Genomic DNA, 13,396 nt, shown 5'->3' on the forward strand with positions numbered 1-13,396 from the left:
TTTTCAAAATTAACCTCTTTATTCATCTATTTAAATAAATCTTCTTTACAACTGAATATTACATTTCTAAAACATCAATTCAAACCATTCAATTTCATTCTAATTGAACAAAATTTCTTCTCCCTTTGGCTCTGCTCTATCATAATTCCAAGTTTAATCTTCCTTCCTCTTTTTTGCAGTTGATTTTAATAAAATTTCATCAGTGAATGTTCTCTTCCGTTTTGTTCCTATGTCACTAGTTCTGGTTTCTCTTCTTAAAGAAAAATCGTTACTGCTTCCAGCCATCATCAATATTTCTATAGGTTCTATGCATTCTTGTTGCATTTTTAACGCCATGTTGTACACTAAACTATTCGTTCTGTTATACATGATGGCGTTGGTAAACATCAACATAGTGTCCCGTTTAAATTCGAGTGTTGATCTGATTGTACCGTTTTCAATATTTTTCTTGATAGTCAGTAGATCCATTGGTCGATATATTGTAGCGCTGTAACCTAAAAATTACATATAAATAAACTGTTCATTTTGACTTTAAAGATTTTGCTTGTTACTTAATTATAATATTTAGGTGGCATATTTTAATGCTTTTTTTCACTGTTTTGACCCTGCATTCATTTAAGAGGGAGCTACAAAGCTACAAAGTACACCACGTGACCTCATTTGACCCTCTAAGCCAGCATCGAGCGTCAACATGAACATACACCTTAAGTTGGATTTTTTATACCATTTTGTTTTTAAGTTACTGTTGATTTTATATAGACTAATATTGAGAAGATTAAATTATATCGTTCTATCTCAATTGTGACTTGAATTTTCTTATAATCCGGCATATATTTTCAATTTCATTTATTGGTACAGCATTTAAGCAATCACATTTATGTCAAGTTTGCTTATGAGAGTTTGTTCAAGATCTAATACTAATAACTCTTGACAAGGATCTTTCCATAGCACTACCATCGATTTGTGAAAATATATATTGCATCCCCACTCCATCCTTTAGATATTTTAGACTTAATAAACGAATCGACACTTTCATAAAGGGTCTTCCGAAACGTTGCAAAGCTCGAAGTTTATCATTAGAAAAATTCAGTGATACTTAAACTGGAAAAATATATATAAAAAAATACAAACCTGGCGCTTGATCATCATTGATTGGTTTCAAAAACAACGAAGCGTATTTATTAGTAGCTAACCTATTATAAACCAACATGACGGATTTTTTCCAGTTTTTATATTCGCGATCATCGTCACAAATAGCCGAACTCGATGCCGGAGAATTTGGAATGGAATCAGTAGGTGTGACTGGAGTCGAATATCTCCTTTTGCTACCCTTAGCAGCACCTTCTTCTTCTTCCGTCCATGGACTATTGGATCTATCGTTTTCAATTTTTATTTTATGTTTTAAATCTTTCTTGTCTTGGTCAGGTGGATTATCTGATAGATTATCTTCCATTGTTGAGTCTGGATCTTCAAGTTGAGCCTTTTCTATTGCTAGTAATATATTAAAAGCTAAAATAAAACATATCTAACAACCCTACCATTGGTTGTTATGATTACATACCTTTCTCGTCTTTTTTCTTTGTTCTTGAATAATCCCTCTTTGCCTTTACTGTTTTATCAAACTTGACTTCTATATTTGCTTCATCGTATATCTCATCTGTAATTTCAGTCTTTGGAACAGTGTCTTGTTCAACTTCTTTTTTCACTTCAGCAGTTGTATCAGATGTTTCAGAAGATTCTTCAATAGTAGCTGTCGACTCTATTTCTTTGCTATCAGTAACAATGTTCGCTTCGATTTCAATTTTCACTTTTTCTTCTATTTCTTCTTTTGGAATTTTTATTTCTTCTATGTTATCAACTTTTGAAGTATCCACTTCACATTTATTTTCAACTTTTTCAATTTCTTCATCATCATCTGTGACAACTACTTCTACTATTTCAACCGATCCAGGTACAGGAGCCGGTTCTTCTTTAACTACAATTTCTTCGGGAAGATCTTGTTTTGTATCCTCTGTTGAATGAGTCTAAAAACATATTTTATGATTTTGTAGGCTCTAAACTAACAAGTCATCACCAATAACAAATAATCACCAATAATCATAATTAAATAAAGTACCCCAAATGGTTGGTTAACCAATAGAACTGCAAAATAATAATACAAGTTAATATCAAAAATTTTGTCATGCAAACAATTTCCTTCCATAAATAATTATAAATAAATTAGAAAATACCTGATTAGTAGTATCTGAGCTCGAATTTTTTTCATCTACTTCAACATTTTGTGTCTCTTCGACTTTGTTATCAGTTTCCATGTTATCAATTTCTTTACTTTCACTGATATCAGATTCCGTGTACGTTTGCTGTTGGTATTGTGGAACATACTGCTTCTGGTCTTGTTTGTTTATATTGGAAACCTTAACAGAAGGAGTTAAAGGAATTACAGGATCCTCTCGAAATTCGAAAGGATCTACAATAGGTGGTGAAGAAACAATCTTCTCTTCGTTCTTCTCATCATCTTTTGTCTATAAAAATATAGTTTGGAATTTTTTCATTACATTTTCAAATCAAATTAGAACAATAGATAGTAGCTAGCAGAAAGTTCACAGCATAATAAAATGGTTTAGAAGATTATTTGGAAGCATACTACAAAAAGTTGTAGAATAAATGATAAATAATTAAAATAAATCTGAAGAAAAGAAATGGAAGGTAACGTAATTTCATTTCATTAATAATAAAAGTAATATTTACCTCTGTCTTGGGTTGTCCAATATCCTGTAAATCAGCTTCATCATCATCATCAAAATCATCCAATCCCAGATTAATGTCTCCATTCCCATCTAATTCCAAATGCTGTTCAGGATCAGTGACGATATCATGGGCATTTTCTATTATTTCTGAAATAATATCATCAACTTCTTCTTTTTTGATTTCTGGTAGGGGACCATCTTGAACCAAAATACTGTTTGCTAAATCATCTATTTTTATATTAGGTAAATTTTCATCATCTAATATACCATTTGGAATTATAGGTGGTTGTTGTTGTTGTTGAGGAGGCTGCATTTGTCCAATAATTTCTTGTGTTTCTTGGCCTATTGCTGAACTTACTAATTGTTGTAAACTAGGTGATACCTTAATAAATAAAATAAATTATTACAGCATATTCCTTTGTGAATAAAATATTGTATAGTAGATGATACTAGCTACCCTCCTTGAGAATTTCATGTGGAACTATGAAAAATTGCTCTGTACTTAGGTTTAGATGAATTTATACCACACAATTTAAGGTCTTTGCGAAGAACGACATAACATTTTCTTAAGAAGGCACATAAAATGAAAGTTCGCAACATTCGACATTTTTAACCAATTTAATTAATTAATTTTAAAAACATGGTCATACTTTGTTCGTTCAAAAATAAATGTGTAACACACATTTTGTGCATAATGCAAAAGATTTTTTGATGCCATGGCAAGTATATTAAATAACATCACAGTAGGTAAAAATAGACAATACCAGATATTTTTCTCTCATTTTCCTCATCTTAAAATTAAGAATAGATCTGTTTGTATGCCAGAGATTCATCATACTATAGCTTTTCTACAAAAGTATCTTTAAATTTTCTTTTAAATTCAAGTCCACATCTAGAATTAATCCTAAATTCTTAGAAAATTGTTTGAATACCAAGTCTTACTGCTCAACTTCGATTTTAAAATTTATTGCAAATTTTCTGTACATCTCTCTGAGAACAAAGCAGCAAAACTTCAGACTTAGAGCATTCAAATTTAGATTAGATCCGTGGAGTATTCAAGGAAACTTAACAGATCTTTATTCAGCTGTGTAGCTGCTGCTTCTGGATCTAATGAATCAAAGTAGTGCAGAACCTAAGTGTAATCAGCATATGATTGAATGTGAGAATGAGAGACATTGTCACACACATAAAAAACATATTCGAAGAAGAAAAGTGGACCAATTATTGAACCATGTGGCGCACCAGATACTATTTTGCCAGCATCAGATAATCTCTGATCCCTGCAAACTCTCTGCCTTCTTCCTTTCAAGTAAGACCCCAAAAATTACAAGATATTTGGTCTAATCCCAAATATTTCAGCTTTGCACAAAAAAGATCATGATCCAACTCATCAAATGACTTAATAGTAATGCAAGGAGACAGATATGACAGCCTTCTCCTTATCCAGTGCAGGTCACATGTCTCCGTGATATTTAAGACTGCAGTTGCTGTGCTATGCCCCCTATGGAATCCTGAATGATGCAAAGGAAGATTATTTTCATGTAAAAAAGAATTCATCTGGGTATGTACTGCTCATTGGAGAACTTTTGAAACTACTGGCAACAAGTTTAGAGACTTAAATCTTTTAACTTTAGGTACTGGGAGAGAACGCCTCCTACCAGTCATTAGAGAAGTGCGAGTCTCTGAACAAGAATTTATTATATGTGTCAAGTGATTTAGTACTGTTGGCAAATAAACAGAGTTTAAGCATCCATAATGTAAGACTATCACTTGCAGCTGCAGTGATTTAATTATAAATACATAGTTACAGATTGATTCAGGATTCTCCATTCAAAAGGTAAAATTTTTATAAGGGTCTATTTTATGGCAATTGTAGAAAGCATTCTTCTCCTAACATACAATTTCGTTTCTACGTCTTACTGAGACATCTGTAGTATTTAATCTTTGCTATGCATATTTTGTTATATTTCACATAGATTATGAAGGATTTTCAATGAAACCTTCCAGATGGTTTGATATTTACCAACCCTTTCAAAAATTTATATCATTTTTTTTTTCAATTAGATAAACACAGAAGAAGACTATGTTTTCTCATATGTAGGGATGTTTGAATAGTTACTTACAGTTACAGTTGGTGATGAATTTAATAAGCTGGCTATCATAGGATTGGTACTAGTATTGGGTAAAGGTCTATTTGTTATGGCTGTATGTAAAATAGGAGTGTTTGGTACTTGAGAAGGAGACTTTAATAAGCTAGTAAGTAAAGGAGATAGAGCTTGTTTCATAGGTTCAGGAGTTTGTGGATATATCTGATGATGAGGTTGCTGCTGCTGTAGTGCAATTTCATCCATTTGTTCTTGCTCTATCAAATTGTCTAGAGGATCAGAACTTTTACGTTTATGGCCAACTATAGGCTTTGTGGGTCTCCAAACTTTTTCTATTTCTTGTTTTCTTAACTCTCTTTCTTTGAGCCATTGAGAATGTAGGATAGATTCTTGTTCTTTTTGAGTTTCTTCTTGTTCTATTTCCTGACACCATTTATCCAGCTGTTCTTCAGATACTTTACCTTCAAATGAAACATTTAGTATTGTAACTTTCAACAGCCCTGCAATAATTTACCTGATTGAAGAAGTACCATATCAGCTTGAAGTTTTTGATATTCTGTTTTTTCTTCAGATAAGAGCTTTTGTAATTCTGCTTGTCTTTCAGCCACCAACCTTTTTAATATACTTTCTGCAGGAGTTTCTCCTCCCGAATCAACATTACTCTTCTTATTTTTTCTTTTAGGGGTTTCTACGTTTCCTAACAACATACCATATTGGGCAGCACAATTTTTTTGATGAAACCAATCCGATGGTCGATTAGGTTCACCAAAAGGTTTTAGTGCTCTAGATACCGACATCCAATTTTGATCACCACTTCGACAAACAGCAGAAGCTAGGCATAATTGTTCTCTAACAGACCACTTATCAAGTGGTTCTCTTTTTAGCTGAAGACGTTCTTGAATTGAAGTCATTTTGTCAAACAATTAATACAATCGAAACTGATATTAAAATTTGAAAATAAAACTTTTGTTTATTATTTGGTTTATGTAAAACTGTCAAACGTGCTATTCGAAAAATTCACCACATGAATAGAAATGACAGATAAACACGACATTGACAATGAAAGAGGGTATGTTCCAATAAATATAAACATATATACTTTATTTTTATTTATTATACTTTAATGGTCTTTAATCGTATGGGAGCTATCCTCCAATAACAAACTTCAAATTTACATCTGACACTATATTTATAAATACTATTTATGAGTCATGAGTTTCATTGAAACAAATAGTAAAATATTTTAGCTCCAACAAATGAGCTACTTTATGTAAAGATTTGTCAATATTACGATATTAAAATTTCATTTGATTGAGAATTCCTGTGAATGGTTTCCAATAAAATTGTCAGCATTAGTAAGTAATTAGATTTCTGACGACATAATTTACAAAATAAGATCTTTTTACGATGTGATATTTTATCCTAATTAAATTTCGCGCCTCGGCATGCGCAGATCTGTTTGAATTTGCCCTTGTGATCCCGTCCGTCCCCCTGTGTTCTTTGAGCGTTGTTGTGAATTCAATATGGCGAAAGTTAGTGTTGTGTCCGTTTACAAAAAGAAGTCGGTATGACGTGCTAATACGAAAATAATTAAAATAGATAAAGTGCATTTGAAAAATATCATCGCATTTACTTGTTTTGAGATAAGATAAATTCAATTAAATCACATTTCATTGTTTGCCGAAGATCCGTGTGTTTGCATTTAAAGAAAATTAGTCAAATCTGCATCCTTAAATTTCATTTTGCAAAATTGAATAGCAAAATATTGATATTCAGGTTGGTAGAACGTTAATTTGGTGTGTTTATTATTTACGAATTGATATGTTTGTTGACTTAATCATCTGACATAAATGTTATGTTTTTGCTTTACTTTATTATGAATATTATGTCAATTTTTGTATTTTTGATTACAGACGGAATGTGGGAAATTTGCCAGTATATAGAAAAGTAGTAGAAAATTCCAATCATGACTGATACAAGGAGAAGAGTGAAGCTATATGCATTAAATGCTGATAGACAGTGGGATGATAGAGGCACAGGACATGTTTCTTCATCTTATGTTGATCGTTTAAAAGGAATTTCTTTATTAGTGCGTGCCGAAAGTGACAATTCCTTATTGCTAGAATCCAAGATTCAGCCTGATACGGCTTATCAAAAACAACAAGACACTTTAATTGTGTGGTCTGAGGGTGATAATTTTGATTTAGCTTTGAGTTTTCAAGAAAAAGTGGGTTGTGATGAAATTTGGGAAAAAATTTGTCAAGTACAGGGTAAGGATCCTTCAGTGGAAATTACACAGGATATTGTCGAGGAGTCTGAAGATGAAAGATTTGATGATATGTCTGATTCCGCGCCACCTATTGAGTTACCCAATTGTGAACTCAGTCGTCTTGAAGATATCAGTGAGTTAATAAGCAACTGTTTGAGTTCCCAAATGAAAAAAGAAAAATTAGCTACAGCAATAGAAGGTGAAGGATATATAAGAAAACTTATTAATTTATTTCATATGTGTGAGGACCTGGAAAGTATGGAAGGATTACATCATTTATATGACATATTCAAAAATATATTTTTGTTGAATAAAAACGCTCTGTTTGATGTTATGTTTAGTGATGAATTGATATTTGATGTAGTAGGCTGTTTAGAGTATGATCCTTCATTACCAACTCCAAAGAGACATAGAGAATATCTAAGGCAGCAAGCAAAATTCAAAGAGGCAATTCCAATAAAAAATGCAGAACTACTTTCAAAAATTCATCAAACATTCAGAGTTCAGTATATTCAAGATGTTGTGCTGCCAACTCCTTCAGTCTTTGAAGAAAATATGCTTTCAACATTAAGCAGTTTTATATTTTTCAACAAAGTAGAAATAGTGTCTCTAGTACAAGAAGATGAAAAGTTTTTAACAGAACTTTTCTCAATGTTAACAGATCTAAGTACGCCTGATACCAAAAGAAGGGACTTGGTGTTATTTTTAAAAGAATTCTGCAATTATTCTCAAAATTTACAGCCGCAGGCTAAAGAATCTTTTTACAAAACATTAACATCACTTGGAATATTACCGGCTCTCGAAATAACTCTTGCTGTGGATGACCTTAAGACAAAGACTGCTTCCATTGATATACTTACTTATATTGTAGAATTTTCACCGTCTGTAGTGAGAGAGTATACCTTACAACAAGCCAGCAATACAGATGAGGTACGAATAATACTAAACATTTATTAATACAGTATAAACTTAATTATCTTGACTAGTAGGACAGAGTTTTTTCTAGCTAATTAAAAGTACCAATAATAAAAGTTTACTCCTTTCGATCTATTGTGATTTTAAACATTGTACTGTGCTGTTCTGAATTGTTCCAAAGAATTGCGTTTGATAAAAATGTTCTTTTTGAAAATTTTGAGAAAATTTATTATTCAACTGATCCCACTTGCATGAGTATTGCTATTTATAAAAATAATTTTTTATTAGTAAGTAGTATTTTTATAAATTTGAGTTAGATCATCAAATAATCATACAACTAGAATATCAGTTGAATAATTTATTTTCTCAGAATTTTCAAAAAAATAACTACTCGAATGCACTTCTTTGGTGGAACAGCTTGAAACAACTCAAAACAATCATTAAAATCACAATAGCTTGAAAATTAACCCCCGGAAAAAAAATTTCCTCAAATCTTGTGAATAATAATTTTTTCAAAGTTTGTATTTTGGAACAACATAGAATGAACCACTAACCTAGCACAATCCAGAATAACTGTCAAAATCGCGATACCTCAAAAGTGCGGTGCCAGCTCAAAAATCAGCTTTTTTGGATTTTCACTGAAAGTTTCAATCTCAGCCCTATGCGGTTTTAGAATAATATGGAACATAACCTATAACAATCATCAAAATATTTCTAACTTGAAAGTGCAGGGCCAACTTGTGGGTATCACATGCTCTTACTTAATTTTTTTGCTACATATAGATTTTTAAACCAGAAAATGTTAAAAAACGTAAATTCTTACTTTTCAAGTTTTTACTTCATTTGTATTTATCTAATACTGTCGTTCAAAATTTCAACTTAATTTTTTGCAAAATGGACAAAGACAAATTTCAAATAAAAGAGTCATTGTGTTGGACAATAACACTATTTTTCTACGTGTGTTATTACAAAATTTGTTTTTCAAATTTTTGATATATTCTCTAAACCCTCCAATTTACGTCTCATATTTGACATAAACATGGTATGAGTTTTTTAAGATAAGATATTGAATCATGCTTGAACTTTCCCTTTGCAACTTCTGTTTATTTAGCACATAACCCTCCACCAATTCCACCCATCGTTAGAGAACTGAACATCTAAATTTTATACCATTACAATCACATCAACTGAAACTGTATTCTTACTGATCATACCAAGTTATTGAAAAGGTAAATAGTCCACCTTCAGTCTCTGAAGATGATAACTTGGTTATCGAAACTTGCGTCAGACAGTGTAATTGTGAGTGTTGGTGTAGTGGTAATTTAAACAGTGTGCTTAGTATGAATACCACCAATGGTTCCATAAATTCCAATATAGTTAGAACTGTATTACTATAATTAGTGCAAATTTTAGCATTTATACTAAAATTAATGCGTAGAAAAAGTCCCATTTTCAAGTCGGTTCCCTGCTAAATTATTTAAAATTCATTAGTTTTAAGAAAAGTCATTCTTAATTTTGCAATAACTTTATTATAATTTTTATTCCTTTTTCCATAAACAAAAATTGTAAATTTATTTTTTACCTAAAAAAATCATGAAATGAAATTATTAATGGGGTAAAATTATGTTGTATATTTATGCTAGAAATGAATATAAGACTGTTTTTTTTTCAGGATCAAATGCTTCTTAATGTCATTATTGAACAAATGATTTGTGATAATGATCCAGAATTAGGTGGTGCAGTTCAGTTAATGGGCGTTCTTAGATTACTTTTGGATCCAGAAAATATGTTAGCTTCTGTTAATAAATCAGAAAAAACGGATTTCCTCAATTTTTTTTATAAGCACAGCGTACACATCTTGATAGGTTAGTATTCAGTTGAATTATATTTCGTTCTACCAATGAATCAGTTAATCTTGTGTAAATTTCTAGATTCAATGGTTAATGTATTGTTAAAGCTATTGGTTTTCTATCAAATTTTTTTCCTGATTTAAACTTGTTTAAAATATACCCAAATATTAAAGCAATTCCTCATATTAGTTGTGAAACTTGATATCAATTTTTTTCATAATACATATTAGTGATAATTACCTTTTAAGTGATCAACATAACATGAAGAATTACTGAATATTCTTCAAATTATAGATATCTCATATTTTTTTCATTCAGTACATATTTGTAGGTCTTTTGAATGACTGGCAGATGACTGAAATAGTGATAATTATAACTTGTCATTAACAACTGTTTGGGTATACATTTTAAACAGGTTTTCCCTGAACCTAAAACTGTAATACTCAAATGATTTGATTCAAACGTTTTTTTAAGGATACAGAACTAAACAGTTGTGGATAAAAATGATTATATATTGATTTTATACATCAAATATATTCTGCTATAACCATGTAAGATTTTGTTAAAATAAATTTTTCAAAAAGTCAAGAAAAAGTTCTAAGATGTGTAAAATTGAAATACTATGTGTTATTTTTATTTATACTTAGTAAAATAAATAAACTGAATTCTTTGTTTCAAATTCTAGTATTGTGGATGAAATCTTGTACTGTACTGTCGATTAATTGATTAACAATATCTTTTTCAGCTCCTTTATTGGAAAATACTGTTCATGACAAACCCCAAAAAGAGGATTACAGAAGTGTTCAGCTCTTGGGTCTAATTCTTGAACTTCTATCCTTCTGTGTAGAACATCATACATACCATATAAAGAATTGTATTTTGAACAAAGATTTACTACGTCGTATACTCGTCCTCATGAAATCTAGACACAAATTTCTTGTACTTTGTGCATTAAGATTTATGCGGAAACTAATAGCATTAAAAGACGAATTTTACAATCGGTATATAATTAAAGGAAATCTGTTTGCACCTGTGGTAGATGCATTCGTTAGGAACAATGGTCGGTATAATCTATTAGACTCTGCTATTATTGAAATGTTCGAATTCATCAAAGTGGAAGACATCAAGACCTTATGTTCTCACATTGTAGAAAATTATGCTAAATGCTTAGATGAAATTTGTTATGTACAAACATTTAAATCACTCAAATTGAGATACGATCAACACCAGGACAAGTTGAAGGACAGAGAAAGAAACAGTTTAGATGGGTGAGAATTTAACTTGATAATATAATTTATACATATGCTTTCTGTGTAATTCAATTTTGTATTTATGATTTAATTTTTTTAGGGTACCATCGATATTACGAAGTAGTCGTTACCGTAGGGACCAAAGACAAATGGACGAAGAAGAAGAGATGTGGTTTAACGATGACGACGATTTCGAAGATAATGAAACAGTTCTTACCGCTCCTACCGATATGCTAAGTAAGAAACTCGATACTGATTTGGATAGTATTGGTAAAATAATGGAAAAGAAACAACCGGAAGTAAATGGTCCGAAAATGAATAATAATTCGTCGACGAAAAGTGCCGTTCATAATAATAATACAAGTACGGCGGGACAAACGGCGACGAGTCCTGTAGCTTCGAATGAAACTAAAACACAACTTATTAAAAGGGTAAATCAATTTTAATACATATTTTATTGGGAAAAATATTTTTTCTTCCTATATCTATGTATAATCATCAATAGACATTTGGTAGAGTATATTTACAGTTCTATAGGCATTTAAGGCCTATGGATTATCTTTCTTTTCTTATTGGTCCTCAACTAATTTCACAATTCCTCTCCACTGGTGGTGATTCTGTACTTTTGCACTCCAATTCGGTTACATCTTTAATATCCTTCGAAACAGCATCCAACCATTTTTTCTTTCCCAGTATCCTTTTAGTATGCTCCAACCTGTTTACTCTTTGGGCTTTTATGTATCTTGTTATACAAATCTTTCAGTTTTTTTAGTTCTATTTCACTTGTTTTTATTTCCCCAAAAAGTTTCCTCAATACCTTCTTTACCCATATAACTAGTTTTGTTCCTTCATCCTTTATTAAAATCCATGTATCACTTTCTTATGTAACTATTGGTGATATTCTAAGGGTTCTATCTGGTCTAAGATTTCTTTATAATTTTTCCTCATTTTCTATACTTTCTTATTGTTCCGGTTCTTTTTATCCATTTGATACTCTTTCAAAGTATTGAGTTCATCTTTTAACCTTTTCAAGTGGATCTATTAAAAGCCTTCTCTCTTTATCGCTGATATAGGGTACTTTGTAATTAACCTTGTTCTTGATTTTTTAGTAAAAATTTCACAATTATTTGCTTCTAAAATGTTCTCCAATAAACTTTAGTTCTTTGTATATTCTCTTTTTCTGTCTGAGTATCTTTCAGATTTCTGAATATTTTCTCTTGGCTTCGGTCAAGTCAGTTTTTAGTGTACTTACTTGTAGATCCTTATGTAATTGTTGGTTGTATTATAGACATTAGGCTGACTAATAAAATATCAGATGTGGTACTTGAACAGTTTAGTTGATCTGCCAAAATATTATATAATATAAAATATAATATAAAATATATATAAAAAATATAATATATTAAAATATATAATACCGCATAAATAAAAAAAGATGTCTGCTTGATACCTTCCAAGAAATTGTGAAAGTAAACAAAAATTCATTTATATGAAATTTTCTTGCAAAACCATTCTGGAGCTGTAGATTTAGCCTAATACAAATCTAGATTTAAATAATTTGTTGTGTGCACTGGAAATAGCTAACACTAGTTTCTTGTGGATGATTATCAGTCAGAGTCAACCGTGGTAGTAGGCTTTTCATCATCATCACTAGTGCTACAGCCTCATAAGGGTGCCTCAACTTTCTAATTTTTCTTGCAAGGACCATCCAGTCTGCTGCACCAATTTTTGTAGCATCTTCAGAGACTTCATTTGTCCATCTTAGCCTTATTCTCCCTCTGCCTCTACTGTCCATTTAAGCCTGCCGATCTTGATTGTTGTTATCATGATTCTTAATTCTCTGTATAAGTGGTAGAGATCAAAGTTATACCTACGTTTATAGACGTAATTTTCATTAATATTTTTTGTCAATTTCAGGGTTTGGTAGATTACGAAGGAGGTGACTCAGATGAAGAAGACGACGACGGTGAAGTATCCAAAAGGCCGAGACTCTCATAGTCGAGTACACAATCTGCAGGTAAGTGCGTTACAGACTATGGTAACGTACCGCAAAGTGTGATCTCATAGTGAATTGTGTGTAAAACACGAACGGTCAATTATTATTAAAACAAAAAAAGAAAAAAGAAAAAACGCAACTCGCAATCGGTCAGTGGCAAAATTGCAGCCGTAAAAATGGCGACTTTTGTTGTGTTATTCATATCCTTCAAGTTGTTCTTTTTCTATTGTAGAAAATACAATTTTTTAAGGAGACTTAACTTAT

General features: G+C 31.3%; 2 protein-coding genes across 3 annotated transcripts; one reads left to right on the top strand and one right to left on the bottom strand.

The window, feature by feature from the left end:
• Positions 1 to 5,910, bottom strand: LOC130446655 (bromodomain-containing protein 8). Of its 2 annotated transcripts, none has more exons than XM_056783026.1 (7): positions 5,367 to 5,910; positions 4,871 to 5,313; positions 2,749 to 3,129; positions 2,232 to 2,522; positions 1,562 to 2,024; positions 1,132 to 1,491; positions 1 to 494 (listed from the first exon to the last, which is right to left on the bottom strand). In XM_056783026.1, exons 1-7 carry the CDS (start codon positions 5,761 to 5,763, stop codon positions 154 to 156), a joined length of 2,676 nt encoding a protein of 891 aa, XP_056639004.1. In that variant the 5' UTR covers positions 5,764 to 5,910; the 3' UTR covers positions 1 to 153. The 2 variants fall into 2 exon arrangements, with proteins under 2 accessions (XP_056639004.1, XP_056639003.1); XM_056783025.1 differs by having other exon boundaries at positions 1,132 to 1,509.
• Positions 5,911 to 6,345: 435 nt separating this feature from the next.
• LOC130446979 (serine/threonine-protein phosphatase 4 regulatory subunit 3) lies at positions 6,346 to 13,266 on the top strand. Its single transcript, XM_056783558.1, has 6 exons — positions 6,346 to 6,628; positions 6,766 to 8,051; positions 9,709 to 9,901; positions 10,632 to 11,154; positions 11,237 to 11,567; positions 13,054 to 13,266. The coding sequence occupies exons 2-6, from the start codon at positions 6,819 to 6,821 to the stop codon at positions 13,132 to 13,134; spliced, it is 2,361 nt and encodes a 786-aa protein (XP_056639536.1). The 5' UTR covers positions 6,346 to 6,628; positions 6,766 to 6,818; the 3' UTR covers positions 13,135 to 13,266.
• Positions 13,267 to 13,396: the final 130 nt, after the last annotated feature.

This window comes from Diorhabda sublineata, chromosome 7, assembly GCF_026230105.1.
Source record: "Diorhabda sublineata isolate icDioSubl1.1 chromosome 7, icDioSubl1.1, whole genome shotgun sequence".
In the NCBI taxonomy this organism is placed as follows: domain Eukaryota; kingdom Metazoa; phylum Arthropoda; class Insecta; order Coleoptera; family Chrysomelidae; genus Diorhabda; species Diorhabda sublineata.